The following is a 19,945-nucleotide window of genomic DNA, read 5'->3' as shown; positions in this document are numbered from 1 at the left end:
ACGCCTGTAATCCAAGCACTTTGGAGGCCAAGGCAGGCGGATCACCTGAGGTCGGGAGTTCAAGACCAGCCTGACCAACATGGTGAAACCCCGTCTTAAAAAAAAAATATAGCCAGGCATGGTGGCATGCGCCTGTAATCGCAGCTACTCGGGAGGCTGAGGCACAAGAATTGCTTGAACCTAGGAGGTAGAAGTTGCAGTGAGCTGAGATTCAGCCTGGAGTGCAGTGTATTTGTAGTAGAGACAGGGTTTCACCATGTTGGCTGGGCAGGGCTCGAACTCCTGACCTCATGATCCACCCACCTCTGCCTCCCAAAGTGCTGGCAGTACACCTGTGGGCCAGCATGCCTGGCATCTCTCTCTTTCTTTCCTACCCAAGAGAGAATACAAAGAAAATTTTTGAGTCTATGCATTGAGTCTGTGTTTGTGAAAATGTATTTTAACCTCATGATTGACCAATGAATAAAATAAAATAGAATAAAATAAAATGAAATAAGGGGTTTCTTTCTGTTTTTGTTTTGAGTCTGAATCTTGCTCCATCACCCAGGCTGAAGTGCAATGGTGTGATCTCAGCTCACTGCAACCTCCCCCGCATCCTAGGTTCAAGCAATTCTCCTGCCTCACCCTCCTGAGTAGCTGGGATTGCAGGCGTCCGCCACCTGCCTGGCTAATTTTTGTATTTTTGGTAGAGACAGGGTTTCACCATCTTGGCTAGGCTGGTCTTGAACTTCTGACCTCATGATCCACCTGCCTCAGCCTCTCAAAGTGCTGAGATTACAGGCATGAGCCACAGCGCCTGGCCCAGAAAACCCTTTTAAAATAACACTTAACCACTGCCATTGATTGGGACTAGAAAGTGAGTTCGCAGAGCACCAATTTGTTCCAGAAATGCTGAGTGGTCCTTGTCTCCTGCCCCATGGCTGCAGAGCCCAGTCCAGGACTGCCCCCAGGCCCCATGACATTTATTCGCTCCTCCTAATAATCCCAGGCCAGGCCACGCCCCAGGTTCTTGGGTTAATAGCAGTCTTCTTGACTTGGCATGTCACTGTGGAAATACTTAGAGAAAGAAAAATGCACACAAGCGTGGGAAGTGTATCTTGTACATCTGCCATGCATGTTCATCCCCTATATTTTGAGGCAGAACCATATGCCAAGAACTTACAGTAAACCCACCCTGCCTAAATATTTACATATATTGCTTCATTTTCATTATCACAGGAAGCCAAGTGTTACTGTCCCATATTCCAGATGAGGAAGTTGCTATTGAGACAGTAAATGACAGAGCCACGCGTGGAACCCAGCACTCAGTGATTCCAAGCCCAAATTCACTGTGCTCCATAAGACAGATTCAGCTCTCGGCACAGCTGGCCTGCAAAGGGGTGCGACCAGCTGAGTCCTGTACACGTTTCTTTGTTATTTTATTTTTATATTTTTGGGACAGAGTCTTGCTCTGTCACGTAGGCTGGAGTGCAGTGGCGCAATCTCAGCTCACTGCAACCTCCACCTCCCGGGTTCAAGCGATTCTCCTGCTTCAGCCTCCTGAGTAGTTGGGACTACAGGCGTGCACCACCATGTCTGGCTAATTTCTTCTTCTTTTTTTTTTTTTTTTTTTTTGTATTTTTAGTAGAGATGGGGTTTTCACCATGTTAACCAGGATGGTCTCAATCTACTGATCTTGTGATCCGCCCGCCTCGGCCTCCCAAGGTGCTGGGATTACAGGCATGAGCCACCAGGACCTGGTGCAAACCTTTCTTAAAGTCAACGCTTCCTTAACACATTATTTATTTTTGAGGCAGAGTTTCACTCTTTTTGCCCAGGCTGGAGTGCAGTGCTCACTGCAACCTCTGCCTTTCGGGTTCAAGTGTTTCTCCTGCCTCAGCCTCCTGAGTAGCTGGAATTACAGGCACCTGCCGCCATGCCCAGCTAGTTTTGTATTTTTAGTAGAGATGGGGTTTCACCATGCTGGCCAGGATGGTCTCAAACTTCCAAGCTCAAGTGATCTGCCTGCCTCAGCCTCCCTCCCAAAGTGCTGGGATTACAGGTGTGAGCCACCACACCTGGACAACATGTTATTATTTTGACTAGCACAGGTGGTTGACAGAACGCACAGCAATGAAAAACTGTACTTTTTATTCAAAGCAGAACTTTCTTTGAATGCAGCAAAAAGGTAATGGCACTCCAAGCAAACAAGCAAGGAACAACTAAGAAACCCTATCGTGTTTTTTCTAACTCATGTCACTTCCCTTTAGCAGCCAACTACTTAGGCCGAAAAATGCTAATATGGAAAGGGTGGCCCACTGCTTTTTCCTTTCAGTTCTTCCTTACCCATCAGGAAGGCAGAGAGCATTGGCAGAATGTGCACAAAATGTGAAATCAGGCCAGGCACGGTGGCTCATGCCTGTAATCCCAGCACTTTGGGAGGCTGAGGCAGGTGGATCGCCTGAAGTCAGGAGTTCGAGCCCAGCCTGGCCAACATGGTGAAAGCCCGTTTCTATTAAAAATACAAATATTAGCTGGGCGTGGCAGTGTACATCTGTAATCACAGCTACTCGGGAGGCTGAGGCAGGAGAATCGCTTGAACCTGGGAGGCAGAGGTTGCAGTAAGCAGAGATTGCACCACTGCACTATAGCCTAGGTGACAGAGTAAGACAATATCTCACTCTGTCAAAAAAAAAAAAAAAGTGAAATCAAAATAATTGAGCTAGTTTTGTGCAATGCTCTCCCTGTTCTCATAGGAATAAAATACATGTGTGAGCCACAAATAAGAGGTGCATCATGTCAATGATTCCACAGACGAGTTAACAGGCCTTATGTTTGCGTCTGAAATCAGTGTTGCACAATGTAAAGATGAAATGTGAAATTCATAAGAATTTAAATCTCAACTTTTTACTTGGAATGGTATTTAATAGAAAATTTCCATGGCAACTCGAGAGACTATAACAGAAAGTGAAGTTTTGTCTTTTTAGTGTCCATGACATTTCTTCCCAGGTTTTTGAACAAGAAGCCCCACAAATGATGCAGCTGCAGGGTCGGATGCTAAGTGGTGGGTAGTGACGTCTGGTGAGGGAAGAGAACTCACATTTGCATAACACAGATCTAACAAGGTCCCTATTTCCCTGTAATTAAAAACAACACACGCCTTTTGGGTTTAATGATTTTATTTCTCCCTTCCCACAACCAGTAAAAAAAAAAAAAAAAAAAACTACAATCAGGCCTGGTGTGGTGTCTCACGCCTGTAATCTCAGCACTTTGGGAGGCTGAGGTGGGCGGACTGCTTGAGCCCAGGAGTTTGACACCAGCCTGAGCAATATAACAAGACCTGGTCTCAAAATTATACAATCAATGCAAGTACAAAGATCCAATTTTAAAAAATCACCGCAGTACAAAGGCGGCCACAGCCCCTGCCCGGGTTTAACTTACATATGTACAGGGTGTGCGGGCAGGCATGGCCACAGAGGTGATATTACAAAATATACAAAGTGGTTTCTTTCTTCCTATTTCATAGAAGAACCCTGCCTCATTTCCAAATGAGAGCACTAGAAGCACAAAATCATCCAGACCATTTACTATATAACTTATGAAAAATGCTGTACAGGGCTGACTATAAATATAGAGAATTTGACTCTGTTTGGGAATTGCTATCTATGAAGGTGAAGGTCAGGGGAGGACTATCTGATATCCTGACCTGCTGGGACGGTGGAGAAGCTGGGATGGAGGAGGACCCAATCTTGCCACATGGCTACACCTACTCCCCCTTTCCAAGGTAAGGCTGGAGCTCATTGGCCAGAAAGAATTGGGATGGTTGGGGGTGGGTGGGGGGCAGTGATGTAATAGGCAGGGGGCTGTGGAAGGCAGAGAAGGCATCTGGAATGAGAAGGAGCGCACCCCTTTGAGCCAGACACATGCGCTCGACTGTACTCAATGATCCCACTTCACCGGGCGGTCCAACTGGGTGCAGATTTCCCCGCCCTGAGAAAAGTCTGGAGCTTTGTAGACATGAAAAGAGGGCAGCTAATCAAAGCCCATCTACGGGAAAATGGAAAAATGTTTGGAAAGAGATTCTAGTGGGTGGGGGATGGAAAGAAGGAAGTTAACCCAGGAAGTCATCTTGCACAGAACGTGAGGAGGCTGAGAGGGGTGAAGAGCTATTCCAGACGTAGATACTCCCTGGGATTCAAGGTGGCAGCATGCAGGCTGGAGAATTTGCATGTTTTATTTCAAAAGATCCAACAGGGAGGGTTTTTGTTGTCTGACCAAGAGAGGGGCGCTAGGCTTTAGCCACAATGAGTTTTAATTTGGCTTCTAAGTTCGCTAAATTCAGAACCTGGGGCCCTTTTGGCAGATATACCACACCCCCTAAATGCCAAGCTACACATTCCCCACTCTCTTCTCCTCCATCTGCCCTACTCTCTCTGTCTCCTAAGACAAGAGCAGCAGGTGGGCGCGTGTATCCAGCCTGAACTCTCTGTAGTTCAGGTGTGGCTCCCATCCCCAAAGCGTGAGGACAAGGACACTGCGGGTGAACTGCTTGGACAAGCACACCTGTCCAGGTGAGGAAACCCTGATGGGAAATGTGGGAACACTAGGAAGTGGGATGGACACACATTTGTGACCTTCAGTTTCCAAATAATGACGCTGTGTCCCCTGACCCTTTGACAACATAACCATTAGCAGGGCAGATGCTCCCTGGGGCTGATCTGAGGCAAGGAGGCCATGGGGCTGCTGCTCTCGGTTGCCAGGCTTTGGTTTAAAAAAAAAAGAGAGGCCTGAGCTTGATAGTCACAGAGAATACACTTCCCCATCTGGGGGAGCCTCCCATATGTTCCTTCCCTGGGGCTTTTCTTTCTGAAGATGGTTTTCGAGTCTGAAAATAGGTTCTACTGACCAACCCAGCTACATGCAGGATTAGCCATCTTTCCAGCCACGTTCATTCTCTAATTCTCTTTAGGTATCATCCTGTGTCTTCCTGGAGTAAGAGACTACTGAGTCTCCAGAGGCTGGAATCAAACTGCCCTGCAGGCCTATCCAAGCCACAGGGAATCGAGTTACGTAGGAGTGCATCAATTTCATTCGCTAATTTGAAACAAATCTCCTTGAGGTGGTGAAAGGGTGCAGCAGTGGGAGGGAGGAGAACACGCAGGACTCAAGGTCCCTTCCTCCACCTCTGGCGACCCGGACAGCCCCCTACAAGGCCGTGCATTCGGTCTTTGAGTCCGGGGCAGGGACCTCACCCTGAGCCTCTCTGCTAATGGTTATGTTGTCAAAGGTCTCAGGGGCCTTGACAGGGACGGCGTGCGCCTCCTGCCCCTCCTCCAAGTCCTCGCAGCACCTGCTGCAGCGGCAGCACTTGCAGCCACCACACAGCAGGCAGCACACGCGGCAGCACACACGGCAGCACACGCGGCAGCAGCAGCAACAGGGCAGCTGGAAGCAGCCGGCCAGCTTGGAGACCACGGCGTCCCAGGGCTTCAGCGAGCGCATCCACAGTGGCAGGCAGTTCCAGTTCTGGAGTATCTTGGGCAGGATGCGTGGGCAGCGGGACTGCAGCAGGCGGAGGCACAGTACCAGGATAACGATCAAGAGGATGGGCACACCGACACCCATGAGCACCGGCCAGCCGGCCAGCGAGAGGCCGAATACCGTCAGCGGGATCAGGAAGAAGAAGACGATCAGGTAGAAGACTGCGAACCAGCGATACTTGGCAGAGATGTTGCCCAGCCCCTTGGCCATGCGGATGGGCAGGCGAGTGAACGGGATCGGGTACCACAGTAAGATGCCGGAGATGTTGAAGAAAAAGTGGCACAGGGCAATCTGCAACACGAGAGGTTGGACAGGTGAGGGGTCTCTTGCTAGGTGGAGGCAGTTGTGGGGAGAGAGAAGGGAAGGGGGAGGTCAGCTAGGAGGCATCACAGCCAGCATGGTCACGGGCTTTCCAGGCCTTCCTTGTCTTTACAGCTCAGCCCAGAGGGTATCTGGATTCCATGAAGACCTACTATGTGTCTGGGAGGGCCAGGGGCCCTCAGTGGTGCATTCTGTCAATCCTCAAACAACACCCTACAGAGTGGCAACCATTTTTCCTTGACATGGAGGCATCATGGGGTTATGGTCCCCAAATCGACAGGTGGGAGATGGAAGAGGTGGAAATGCACATCCCACAAGCATGGCTCCAGAGACCAGGCACTTGGACACTTTCCCAAGGCCGGTGCCAAGTACCATGCCCAGGCTGTGGACCAGCCCTGTCTAATACACTGGCCACACGTCCACGCAGAGATGTGCTTTAAGTATGAAATACACACGAGATTTCAAAGACTTAGTCCCAGAAAAGAATGCCAAATATCTCAATGTTTGACAGACTGATTACATATTAAAGTGATAATGGTTTAAATCAAATACATTATTGAAAAATGAATCTGTTTCTACTTTTAAAGATGTACCTACTAAAAAATTTTGGGATGACATGTGCAGTTAATCTATATTACATGCTTGAATTTATATTTCTTTTGCACAGATGGCTTTGCCTCATCAGATCTTTATAATAATCCTAATGAAATAGGGATCCTGTTCTCCATCTTTCAGATGAGGGAATGGACGCTCAGGTCAGACTACTTGCCAAAGGTCACTTGGTATGTAAATGGTGAGATAAGAATTCAAATCCTACCAGGTAACCTAGATGGTCTATGCCAGGGAGGTCTCCTAACTGGGGAGTTCCCCAGAGGGGGCAGTGAGTGAGGAGATGGGAGATGGTGTCTGTGCTTCCTAAGTACCCTTTCCACAGCTATATCAAGGGGCCACCACACCTTTGCTGAAACAACCACCAATTATGGGGGTCTTACTGCCTCTCTCAGGACTGTTTTGATTGTTCTCCCATCAAGGTCCTCAAAACTTTCCCCATGGCTTCCCTTCCACATATTAGTTCCATTTTGTGGGGAGCACAGAGAAAAGCCTGGCTCGTTAGAGACCAATTTGCAAGACCAGGGGAGGTCCGGTCCCCAGAGCCCCTGCGCCCATGCCCCGTGTTCTAACCTGGAGTGAACTCTTTATCGAGCTGCCTGGGCTGGCTAAGGCGGCCAGGATGGCGGTCGTGGTGGTGCCGATGTTGGAACCCAGCGTGAGTGGATAAGCCCTCTCAATCGTTATCACGCCGATTCCTGGGGCGGGACACAACACACAAACACATCAGACCCATGGGATGACAGGAAATGGCAGTGGTGGCCAGAGGGAGAAGCCGGGGAGTAACTCACCAATCAGGGGGGTCAAGGCCGACGTGAACACAGAGCTGCTCTGCACAATGAAGGTCATGCCTGCCCCAACGAGGATGGCCAGGTAGCCAGTCAACCATGCAAAGGGAAAGGGGAAATCTGGAAGACAGAAGGAAGAGATGTCACAGCCTCTCTAGGGAAGGTACAGCTGGCAGCCCGGGGCAGGGGCTGGGCCTAGGGGTGACGTTGGACAGGCACCTCCTCATCCCACATATGGGGGTCTCAGATTGCAGAGTAAGTTTTAGAATCCAGTTTCATTTCCCACTGTCTTTTGCTCCGCATATTCAGATGGAAAAACCAAGAATGAAGGTGAGTGTTACGAAAACAAAAACACAGATTCCTGAAAGAGTGAACCCGCCCTGCCCAGATAACCACTCTCCTTCCAGAAAGTGCTGAGAGCATGCTTCCTCTCCTGCCCTGGTCTCCCATCACCAGCCACATTCAACCTTCAACCTTCATCTCCACCTTAAGGTGCACCAAGAAAACGCAGCAGCTTGGAACATGCCTGTCACCTGAGTCCTCCACCCCACCAGCACTAGATCAGGCCCTGTATTTCCCAGAAGCACCCAGAGTTGCTGTTTCTCCAAGACAACCTAGGGTGGGGGACGAATTTTCCTGGTTGTATTTCACTGAGCTTTCATGGAGCGATGATGTCATTGGCTTGGCGAGCTCTCATTGGTCAAGACACCGTATTTGGCAGGCAATCCTCTTGGCCAGCAGTTTCAATGGCTACCTCTGGATGCTGATGTATTTATGCGTCACATTCCTTCACAACAGTGAAGGGAGGTGGGGGCGAGGGTGGACTCATGGAGACCTTTTTCTAAGGGGTCTTGACAGACCCAGTAAAGTCCTGAGCATATAGGAAACCTGCTAGGAAAAAAGGCCTGGCTCATGGCTCTCCAGATATAAGCTCCCTCTCAGGACCTTGCCAACATGGAAGGCTTGAGCCTGCTCCCTAGACCCCACCCAGGACACCAAGAATGTTTCCAGGGGAATGACATCCTCACTTCTGCTGCTGATCCAATCTGAGAGAGAAACTCCATGCCATGCAGAGGCCATTGCTAGATGGGAATTTAACGGACCCCCACTCCCCATGCAGTGGCTGTGATGACACCGTCCCTCAAGGCCCACAAGTGAGGGCAGTGTACACACCAGTGTTGATGGTCTTCTTGATGACAGTGGCCACCTGCCCCTTGAGCACAGAGCCCAGGATCTTGACAATCATGATCAGGCAACCACAGAGGACCACCAGGGAGATGACAAGCAGGATGACGCCCACAGCAACATCCGGAAGGTGGAAATCCACAAAGATATGCTGGCCTAAAAAGACCACAGAGAACCTTGTCAGAGGGGCATGCAGCCACCATGGCTACAGATCCTAGCTCTCTGTATAAGGACCATGCTGTCAGTCTAATTTTTATACTAATGGTAAGTGTGCTTTGAGGGGTTTGATGGGCAAGTCAAAGTAGGGGGCATTGCTAGTTGTAAAGCCCCTTCTGCATCCCCCAGATAATTCCAGCAAAATATGGTTATATCAATGAATGTATACTGCCTAGAATGTCGGAGGTGGTAAGTTAATTTAATTCTTTGGGGTAACCGTACCTAGAATATTAAGGTATACTGCTCAGAATTAATGTCAGGTTGGGGCGCAGGAAGAGAGAAGCAGAGATATACAAAAGTAAAAGTAAGGAGTAATTAGAATAACTAAGGATGGCTGGGTTGGAAAAACATTACAGCTTCTTAATAATCAGAGCATGATGCAGACTCACTGCCTTGTTCAAGTGCTACAGCTCCAGGGCCCTGAATGGACCCCGCTGTACAGAAGGGACTAATGGAATGAATACATCTGTTCTATGTGGGTCCCACATCTTCCTTCCAATCTGGCTTTCGTCTCCCTAAAATTATTTTATTTTGAGATGCTGTCTTGCTCTGTTGTCCAGGATGGAGTGCAGTGGTGCCATCATGACTTACTGCAACCTCTGCCTCCTGGGGTTCAAACAATTCTCCTCCCTCAGTGTCCCAAGTAGCTGGGATTACAGGCCTGTGCCACCATGCCTGGCTCTTTTTTTTAAAAATTATTTTTGTAGAAACAGGGTTTCACCATGTTGGCCAGACTGGTCTCGAACTCCTGGCCTCATGGGATGGGCCCACCTTGGCCTCCCCAAAGTGCTGGGATGATAGGTATGAGCCAGCCACCAAGCCTGGCCTCTAGAGTTATTGACTAAGAGAGACTGAACAAAGCACGTAGAGGGAGCCTCTTGAATCTGTTTAGCTTTTCTGAGGTGGTACGGAGCTGGCAGAGGAAATGGGCTTCACGTCCCAGTTGTGCACCTTGCCATGGGGACCTTGGGCCTGTCACCTCAGTTCCTAAGCCATAGTTTCCTCTGCTGTGGAAGCATGTTGCTCACTGCTTGATGAAGGGGAGGGGCTTGGCGCCTCCTGTCTTTTCCTTCACTTACTGGGCTTCACACAGATAAACATGTCACCCCAGGCAACTCCTGTCACAGTGGTTAATCCACGGAGCTCCACTCACATTTGGCGATGTTCTCCTTGTAGGTCACGTTCTTCATGGTCCAGGTTTGGATGCCTTCCGTCCAACAGAGGGAAGGGGAGGTGCAGTCAGCAGTCGAGGGAACAGTGATGTTCATCTGGGTCTGGATGACAAACATGACAAATGCCTGTGACACTGGCGTTTAGTGGGGAGTGGCGGGCAATAGCGGGGGTGGGGATGAACAGGGGCAGACACCACACAGGTGCGTGCAGTGTGGCTCCAACAGAACAGTTCTCTTCTCTTGAGGACTTATTTCTCACCTTTATTAGAAATCTCTTAGAACAACTTTGGACAACTAAAGTCAGCCTTCACCACTTAAAAACATCTAGTTTGACGGCTGGGCTCAGTGGCTGACGTCTATAATCCCAGCACTTTGGGAGGCCAAGGCAGGCCAATCACCTGAGTTCAGGAGTTTGAGACCAGCCTGGCCAACATGGTGAAACCCTGACCCTAATAAAAATACAAACATTAGCCGGGCATGGTGGCAGGTGCCTGTAATCCCAGCTATTCAGGAGGTGGAGGCAGGAGAATCACTTGAGCCTGGGAGGTGGAGGTTGCAGTGAGCCAACACTGTTCTACTGCACTCCAGCCTGGGCAACAGAGCAAGACCCCATATCAAAAAAAAAAAAAAAAAATTTAGTTTGTATGTTTTAGTCTCCAGTCTTCAGCACCCCACAAACGACAACAACAAAACACATGAAGCAAGGGCAAGGCACAACCCAGGTGCAAAGCAGGCTGGGTAGGCTCCTGACACAGAGCATGAATGCTCTGGGCCCAAGCAGAGGGAATACTCTGGAAGAGTCTGGAAAGTGAGAGAGAGGCCACTTGCTGCCAACACCTATAGGGAGGGTTGGACTATTTCCATGAATCCCTCCAAAAATGAGAACAGAGACGCAGCCTTCTCCTAGAGACATGGAAATTAGCAAACTGAGAATGCTGTATCCCAGGGATGAGGCAAAGGGGAGTCTGTATGTCTGTATGTCTGTATGTCCTACTGTTGACCTGCATTCAGCCTTCATTCATGGACTTGTTTTCTGCAGGCATTCCCTGGTAACTTTTGATTTTTCAGGGGCTCCCAATATTTCTTTCCCCTGATTTTTTATTTACCCGCCTTGAATGCAAGATTTGGCTTAACATTCAGATGCAAGGTTCACCTGCCCGGGAATATTCTTGGAAACATACCTTGTTGGTAAAAGTTTTGCACCAAATCTTGATGAGACTCTTGTTTTTCGCTGTTTCATCATTCATTGCAATTTGGCTGATAACTTTTTTATCCAGCTGTGGAAAGCAACAGACAGACCATCAGCACATCTGCAGAAGCGATTTAGGGTACAAGCCAAGAGGGTTGCAGTGAGAGGGGCTGAGGAGATCAAGGTGACTGTGAGCCCTCAGGGAGGCAAAGTGAGACTCACTATCTGCAAAGGCACGGATATCTAGGGAGCAGACAGTAGATACTTTCTGGATGACTGAATGACCAAGAAAACCAGTAAAATACAAGGTCCTAGGAAGGACCCAGGGAGCGGGGGGTGAGAAGGCTCTAGGCAGGAAAGGGTAGATCGTACTTTGTCAAATCCACTGGTATTGAGGGCAGCAGCGGTACAAAGTGGTCTCAAGTGTGCAGCCTGAAGAAACGCCTCCACCGCAATAAAGGTGGCGTATCATGGAAGTCAAAGTAACCATCAAGGTCTGTCAGTCACTCTATCAGGTGGCCCTAAAGTCCTGCCTCTCTGGGCCTTTTCCAGAGGCAGCTACAGAGTAGTGTTTCTTCTTCTTCTTTTTTTTTTTTGAAATGAAGTTTTGCTCTTGTTGCCCAGGCTGGAGTGCAGTGGCGCGATCTGGGCTCACCGCAACCTCTGCCTCCTGAGTTTAAGCAATTCTCCTGCCTCAGGCTCCCAAGTAGCTGGGATTACAAGCATGCACCACTATGCGTGGCTAATTTTTGTAGTTTTAGTAGAGATGGGGTTTCTCCATGTTGGTCAGGCTGGTCTCAAACTCCTGACCTCAGGTGATGTGCCCGCCTCAGCCTCCCAAAGTGCTGGGAAAACAAGGGTTACCCACTGACCCGGGCCGAGAATAGTGTTGCAGACCCTCGGCTACAGCTGCCAGCTTAGGTAGGGGATGGTGTGGGTAGGAATTTTGTCTCTTTCTCTCTCTGAAGGAGGCGAGTTACCTGGACAATGAGCTTTGTGAAGGGCTTAGTGATGACTGTCAGAAGCTCTGGGGCGTCTTCTCCATTCTTGAAGTGGAAGCTGTCCACCACAAGCTGGGTTATGACCTCAAGGTAATGGGTGGCAACCTCCAAGGGCAAGAGCACCAACACGGAGAGCCAGTTGAAGAAGTCGTGGACTGTGGCTCCTGCGAAAGCTCTGTGGGAGGGGAGCCCCGACAGCAAGATCAGTCACTAAGCAAGAAGGCACCATGCGGGGTGGGTCATGACCTGAATCATCTGCCACCCTCTGCTAGGTGTCACCTGTGGAAGTGTGCACACATATACAGTTTCATCTTTGTTCTCTCATAGCAATCCCCAGAGTGGCTGTATCTACATTCCCACTGGCTAGATGAGGAAACAGTGGGCCAACAAGCACGTTGGGGTTGGAATAATTAGCTCAGCTATCACTGTTCGGAAGAATTGCAGCAAGGCCACTTTTCTATCATGTATATTGAAGGCAACCTTCTTTTGGAAAGGTGAGGACCAGTATGAAGGCAACCGAAGCCCTCTATGCCGAGTTTTCAATTGTTCCAAACACATAGAAATGATAAATACTCAAAGTGATGTATTTATCAAATACCCTGATTTGATCACTACACATTCTATGCATGTAACAAATATAAGTATAACATGTAATTAACAAATAATATAACAAAATATCACACGCACCTCATAAAGATGTAAAACCATTTTGTAACAATAAAAAAATTTAACTGCACATATACCCCAAAACTTAAAGTATAATAAAAATATTTTCACTTGGCCGGGCGCGGTGGCTCAAGCCTGTAATCCCAGCACTGTGGGAGGCTGAGGCAGGTGGATCACGAGGTCAAGAGATCGAGACCATCCTGGTCAACATGGTGAAACCCGTCTCTACTAAAAATACAAAAAATTAGCTGGGCATGGTGGCGCGTGCCTGTAATCCCAGCGACTCAGGAGGCTGGGGCAGGAGAATTGACTGAACCCGGGAGGCGGAGGTTGCCGTGAGCCGAGATCGCGCCATTGCACTCCAGCCTGGGTAACAAGGGCGAAACTCTGTCTCAAAAAAAAAAAAAAAAAAAAAAAATTTCACTTAAAAAGACCTCTATGCAAGTGAATTCTTAATCTTTTTCTTGAAAGTGATGAAAAATGAATAGTTTCCACAGGAAACAAGGCTAAAGTATATTACATTTTGCATCCCTCTGAGGAGGTTCAAAGATTCCTCCTCGATTCCATCTTATCTCCAGATTGAAAAAACTCTGTTCTGGATTTTTTTATCTTCAATGAAAAAGCTTCCCTTAAAAAAGAAAAAAGAAAAAACAAACTGCTAGAGGCTGAGAAACATTTAATTTTCACATTAACCTTTTTGGAAAAAAAAAAAAAAAAAAAAGAGTTTCCAACATTCTACCTGCTCTATTTTTGGATTTTATGCGTACACAGATTTGCTTTTTATTGACATGTAGGTGAAGAACAAAGAAAAAGTGGCGAGGTTCGAGCTGACTGACAGTGGCAGTTTTAATAATTTATAATTATGACCAAACAATACTTTTATTATTACCTTATTATTATTTGAGATAGGGTCTCGCTCTCTCAGCCAGGCTGGAGTGCAGTTGCATGGTCACGACTCACTGCAACCTCTGCCTCTCGGGTTCAAGTGATTCTCCTGCCTCAGCTTCCCAAGTAGCTGGGATTACAGGCACTTGCTACCATGCCTGGCAATTTTTTGTATTTTTAGTAGAGATGGGATATCACCATGTTGGCCAGGCTCCTGACCTCAGGCAATCTACCCGCTTCAGCCTCCCAAAGGGCTGGGATTACAGGCATGAGCCACCATTCCTGGCCCCAATAAATCCTACTCACCTAGCTGGCCTTGTTTCAATTCCACCACCCAGCAGGTAAGTTTCTGGCTAGAGCCTGCATTTGTTTAGTGAACTCGATGTAGTGGGTGCTCTAAACACGTAACTACTAGATCGTATTCAATCCCATGACAACACAGTGGTGACAGATGGTATTATCCCTGCCCTGCGGATCAGGGAGCTGAGTCTAATCAGCTGGTGAGTATGTGATCCAACCCTAGCTCTACCTTCCTGTGGTTACTTCTAGGAACTCCAGGAATGAACCTGATAAGCATGTCATCTCCGACTGGTTAAAAGTAAGTACAACAGCATGGCCTAGGACAATACAGCTGATGTTGCAAGGGCTGGTTTTGAGCCTCTTACCTTCTGAACTCACTCCGGTCTCCCGCCTGCATAAGCGCAACGATAGTGTTGGTGATTGACGTTCCAATGTTGGCCCCCATGACAATGGGGATGGCAGCCTGAACGGTGAGCACTGGAGGATGGAAAAGAGCCATTAGCAAGCTTAGAAAGGCAGCCTGGTGGGGCAAGCTAACGTCACTTATGCTGAGTCCTCTAGAGTAGTAGCTCTTATCCTCTGTGGGGTCATGCATTTCACTATGACTCTGATGAAAGTGCCTTTCTAGATTCCTCCCTCCTCCCTATTGCAGATCCAAGGCTAGCCTGAAGGAGACCAGGAGGCAGCCAGCGATGAAGGACTTAGGTGGAGGAGTTCCAGGGCTTGCATGTACAGTTGAGTCAGTTGTGCATGGCACAAAGGCTCGCCTTTAAGGAAGCATCACTTCTTTTTTTTTTTTTTTTTTTTTTGAGACAGATCTCGCTTTGTTGCCCATGCTGGAGTGCAGTGGTGCGATCTTGGCTCACCACAACCTCTACCTCCTGGGTTCAAGCGATTCTCCTGCCTCAGCCTCCTGAATAGCTGAGACTGGAGGCATGCACCACTATGTCCAGCTAATTTTTGTATTTTTAGTAGAGATGGGATTTCACCATGTTGGTCAGGCTGCTCTCGAACTCTTGACCTCAAGTGATCCACCGCCTCAACCTCCCAAAGTGCTGGGATTACACGCATGAGCCACTGCACCAAGCCAGGAAGCATCATTTCTGTGAGAGATATCACATGGTTAATTCCAGGCATTGTGACTTTTTCAAACAGAATCAGCATATTGCTGTACTTTTTTTGACATATACAAGTAAAATATTTTGAATATGTAATACCTTTTTCCAACTGGACCCAGAAACATTCTAGTTAATTCTGGCTAAGATGCTGGCTTGGGAAGAAAAATAGTTCTGGCCAGGAGCAGTGGCTCATGCCTATAATCCCAGTACTTTGGGAGGCTGAGGCAGGAGGATCACTTGAGCTCAGGAGTTTGAGACCAGCCTGGGCAACATAGTGGGACCCACGTCTTTATTTGAAAATAATAGCAATCAGTTCAAACTGGTCCCCTTCAGAGGGTCTGTCCAACCTTGCTAGAGCAATTCTCAGGCAGGTACAAGCTTAGAGTGTCATTTCCCCAAGCTCAGTTGTCCCAGAGCAATTTGTGATGCGATTAGTTGTCTTCATTCTTAGCACCGAGTGGCCCTGTCCCAGAGAACTAACTTTCTGCAGTGATGGAAATGTTCTATGTCTCTACTGCTCAATAGGGTAGCTGCCAGCCACCTGTGGCTCTTCAACACTTGAAATGTAACTAGTACAACTGAGGATCTGAATGTTATATTTTAACTTTAAATCAGTTAAGGTTCAATGAAATTAAATTGCCACATGTGACCAGTGGCCACAGGTCTGGAAAGCACAGCCCTAGAGAATTCAGCACTGAACTCTAGCAGCAGGGTCTATTTCTAGATCCTGCCATAGAAATGGAAATGGGAAGCTGCCTTGGATGAAGAGGGGAACACATGGTAGGTGGGGCAGCATCGGAAGACAATGGTGACAAGGCCTGGGCATATTCAGAGTGAATTCTTGCTCCCCACCCCATAGACAGGAGAGTGTCTGCAATGCAGCTGGGCTCATGGGGGCCCGACTCACGTGATGAGGCCACCATGCTGACGACAATGGAGGTTGAGGTGCTGGAGCTTTGCACCAAGACAGTCACCAGCACCCCGATTACCAGCCCCAACAAAGGGTTGGACATAATAGAGCTGTTACTGAAGAACTGTCCCGCCATTTTTCCTGAAAAACACACACACACACACACACAGGTGATCAGGGAGATTAGGTGGGCACTGGGTACACAGAAGTCTCCATCCAAGGCCAGCTGGCAGTGGGTTGGAAAGTCCAGCCTCCAGCCCCCATCCCTGAGGGAACCCAGGGAATCCTCCTTCCCCGTGCCTCTTCCCAGTGCTGCCCCAATAAGGTAGGAAACCCACTGGCTGCCCACATGTGCCTCCGGTCCCTGTCTCTCTGCCCTACTTCCCCACCCACTGTAAGCCTCTGGTTACTCTTGTTCCTTCACCCTCCATCCTTCCACTCTTCAACCACTCCCTCGGTCAGCAAGACTTTCTCTGCTCAGGAACCCAGCCTCAGCTCTGTACTGGGACCAGTGGGTGCCAGTGAGCCTCCTGGGTGTCTCTGGGGTGTATCCTCAATTCACATGTATCCTCCAAGAGAGGACCTTCTCCTCTACCCACCCTTAGCCCCAGCACCAGCCTTAACTGAATGCTGGGAGAGTTATTTTCAAGAGTGTGCCTGAGACCATCAATCCATTCCCAAGTCCACTGTATAAAGAAGACGGAAGCCCAGAGGACGCAGGTGACTTGTTTGAGATAACCACACAGCAAAGGCCCTAGCCGATGCTGCCACGGACCAGGGAGTCCAGAAGCAATGTTCAGGAAGTCAGTTTGTCCCTCGTGCTCTCCCATGAATGCCCACCTCCCCAGCTCTCCAAGGACACAAAGCTGGGTTCCCAAGAGAGGCAACAAGGATTGCAGAAATCCATGGTCCTTTGCGCCACCCAGATCTGAGATTGAATCTTACTCTGTTAATTATAGGCTGTGAATCTCAGGGCTGGTTTGTGATCTCTCCATAAATGGGAGGACTTTGGGAAAGAATGTTTGACAGAGAGCCTTTGAAAATGCCTGCACCCAGTGGGCACTCAGAGTTCTCCCTGTGACTGACGTCACCATTGAGGTGCAAAGGTAACCAAGCACATGGCGACTTCAATTCTGGGTTCCCATGCTCCATGGGCACACACAGCTCCGAGAACTGTGTAGGTAACTGCAATGGATGCAGATCCCTCCAGCCCAGAGAAGAGGCCCTGTCTTTCCCCCAGCAAGGGCCCAGCTTCAAAGGGCCCTCTTTTGTATTCCAGAATTCTCTCTGGTGGGGAGGATAGTAGGAATTCCTGGGCTAAGTCTGTGTCAAACAATTTCCTGCCTGGGGTTTGTGGACAAACTCAAGCGGCTGATAGCTTGGAATAGCCTCCAGCCCCGGCTCCTGACCTAAGCCACCCGAGCCAAGTCATAGCCCTTTGTATAGGGCTCAGTGTTCTCTTCTATAATGGAAAGCATAGACTTCATAAGTGATCTGAGGTGGGTTCCAGTCCTAAAACACTCCGGGAGGCTGCAGCTGGAGAGGGCTTGCTGAGTTGTTAGCCTCCGAACCACATTTCACGATCACGTTCCCTCACCCACAGGCCTCTCAGCCTTTCATTCCTACCTCCAACTAACTGGAAGGCGCTACTAAGAACATCCAGGGAGCACACGAAAAAGTAGAGAAATCCGAGAAGCAAAATCAATTTCCCAATTCCTTGGAAGACACAGAGAATCTTCCCTTTGGTGTCTCTCTCTGCAAGGGGGTGGGGTGGGGGGACAGAGAGAAAGGCATGAAACTTTGGTAATGAGCTCAGAACTCTCCCCGCCCCCGCCCCCGCCCCCGCTCCCTTCCCAGTCTGGCAGCCATAAGTTCTTATGTCTAGTGAGGCTTACAGATGGGACGCAGCCATCACTGCAGCTTTCAAAGCAGTTACCACTGTGGTCCATTTAGCTGAAACCCTGGTAAAGTGCCTCTAAAGGATTTGCATTTGGGAGGAGGGGTTCAATGCAGTCTTCAACAGACAAAAGGGGCTCCGGCTCAGCTGAGGCACAGTGTCAGAGTGAGGCAATAAACAGCACTCGCCACCTGCTAAGTGCGGGGTGGGAGATAATGGCTGTCACGTTCTGAACAGCACAGAGTATTTTCTAGAATGCAGCTGCACAGTAGCAATCACAGTCTCAATTTATGGAGGGCTTGGGGCATCATACATCCTGGGATGCTACATCTTTAGCTGTTGTTTACTCCACTGGCTTTTGAAATCATGGTTCTCATCTTCCCCCTCCCAGCTCTTTCCTTCCTACCTCACCTCTCCACCCCACACCCCAATCTCCTTTTTCTTCCTTGCTGTTTAGTTCACAGACAGACCTTCTGCCCTACATACATTTGGAAATGAAACAGTGATTGCTTGCACCCAGCTGTCTGGCTGCATATTCTGTTTTTCTAAAAACCTTCCCAGACGCCCACATTTGGGTGAGGCGACCCTTCTGAAAGCCTTCTGAGAAGAGATACCTCTTCCATTCATCGCTGTATCCACAGCACCTCCAAACCAGTGCCTGGAACCTGTTCCCCCACAGTGAATTATAAGGATCCAGACAATGTCCATCTTTGCTATAACCACAGTGCCTGGCACATTTGTTGAATGAATGACCCCCCAATTACTCCAACATGCTTTGACTCAACTTCAAAGATGGGAGGGTGGCCAGATGCAGTGGCTCATGCCTGTAATCTCAGAACAGGGAGGGAGGCCAAGGTGGGTAGATCACAAGGTCAGGAGTTCGAGATCAGCCTGGCCAACATGGTGAAACCCTGTCTCTATTAAAAATACAAAAATTAGCCTGTAATCCCAGCTACTTGGGAGGCTAAGGCAGGAGAATTGCTTGAACCCAGGAGGTGGAGGTTGCAGTGAGCTGAGATTGTGCTATTGCAGTCCAGCCTGGGTGACAGAGCAAGACTCCATCAAAAAAAAAAAAAAAAAAAAAAAAAGATGGGAGGGTGACATCCGTAGCCAGGACCCTTGCTTCAAGGGCATCGGAACAATGAAAAGGGGGAGGGGACGGGGGAGACAGAAAGATGGTGACACTGTGAACCTCAGGAAGTTCCCCTCCTGCCTGCCGCAGCCAGTGTCACTTTTACCTGACCACTTGATCCCCGCATCCTGAAAAGCGGGTAGGTTCCAGGGGTCGTCCACCTCAGTGGCCTCCTCTAACAGTGTCGCCGTGGAGTAGGTTGGCAGAAGTTCAACTTTGGTTACAGGTGCCCCAGTGTTATCTGATGAAATAAGCAAAAGGAATTGTGAGGAATCAGACCCAAGTGTCGTGGGCTCCTCACAAGAGAAGCTGTTCTGACGACAAGCAAGTAACACTTACTTTTGTCTGTCTCTTTGCTTTTATCCGGGGCGATGGGCTGCTGACTTTCGGCCCCTTCAAGGTACTGATTGGGGTTGGGCTGGGCATTTCCCAATTCAGGCCAGGGAGCCATGACCTGTGGATGAGAGAACAGCTTAGAGCAGCTAAGAGGTACACCCAGTTGCTATAAGAGGAAGAACTATCGCTTACAAAGCTTCTACTGGCTGGGGAGTTCAGCAGTAAAGGGAAGGGAAGGATTTCATACTTATGTGGCATCTTAAGCACCATATTTCACTTCTTTGTGGTTCCCCGTCAAACACTCACCAGGCAGTCACTAAAGCAAACAACTTCTCAGTGTTGGGTTAGCTGCATGCACCACCTTTAATCTCTTAAACTTGTTTTTGTCTTGACTTTCTCCATCAGTCAAAAATAGGATGCGCCAGGCGCGGTGGCTCACGCTTGGAATCCCAGCACTTTGGGAGGCTGAGGCTGGTGGATCACCTGAGGTCAGGAGTTCGAAACCAGCCTGGCTAACATGGTGAAACCCCATCTCCACTAAAAATACAAAAATTAGCCAGGTGTGGTGGCGCACGCCTGTAGTCCCAGCTACCTGGGAGGCTGAGGTGGGAGAATTACTTGAACCTGGGAGGTGGAGGTTACAGTGAGCTGAGATTGTGCCATTGCACTCCAGCCTGGGCAATAAGAGCAAAACTCCATC

At 48.8% G+C, this 19,945-nt stretch overlaps 1 protein-coding gene across 2 annotated transcripts in view; it reads right to left on the bottom strand.

Moving 5' to 3' along the window:
• Window positions 1-3,140: 3,140 nt before the first annotated feature.
• SLC34A2 (solute carrier family 34 member 2) overlaps window positions 3,141-19,945 on the bottom strand; it is a 23,482-nt gene continuing 6,677 nt past the window's right edge. For both annotated transcript variants that reach the window (XM_017518411.2, XM_017518412.2), the window contains 12 exons: window positions 19,249-19,363; window positions 19,016-19,150; window positions 17,507-17,635; window positions 15,878-16,021; window positions 14,218-14,329; window positions 11,981-12,176; window positions 10,993-11,088; window positions 9,793-9,913; window positions 8,412-8,579; window positions 7,242-7,358; window positions 7,024-7,148; window positions 3,141-5,811 (listed from right to left, as the gene is read on the bottom strand). In XM_017518411.2, the coding sequence (XP_017373900.1) occupies window positions 5,185-5,811; window positions 7,024-7,148; window positions 7,242-7,358; window positions 8,412-8,579; window positions 9,793-9,913; window positions 10,993-11,088; window positions 11,981-12,176; window positions 14,218-14,329; window positions 15,878-16,021; window positions 17,507-17,635; window positions 19,016-19,150; window positions 19,249-19,360 (2,082 nt within the window). In that variant the 5' untranslated portion in view covers window positions 19,361-19,363 and the 3' untranslated portion in view covers window positions 3,141-5,184. The remainder of the gene's footprint in view (window positions 5,812-7,023; window positions 7,149-7,241; window positions 7,359-8,411; window positions 8,580-9,792; window positions 9,914-10,992; window positions 11,089-11,980; window positions 12,177-14,217; window positions 14,330-15,877; window positions 16,022-17,506; window positions 17,636-19,015; window positions 19,151-19,248; window positions 19,364-19,945) is intronic.

This window comes from Cebus imitator, unplaced genomic scaffold (genome assembly GCF_001604975.1).
Source record: "Cebus imitator isolate Cc_AM_T3 unplaced genomic scaffold, Cebus_imitator-1.0 Scaffold679, whole genome shotgun sequence".
NCBI lineage: Eukaryota > Metazoa > Chordata > Mammalia > Primates > Cebidae > Cebus > Cebus imitator.
Note: the sequence above shows the minus strand (reverse complement) of the source record. Positions and strands in the feature narration are given on the sequence as shown.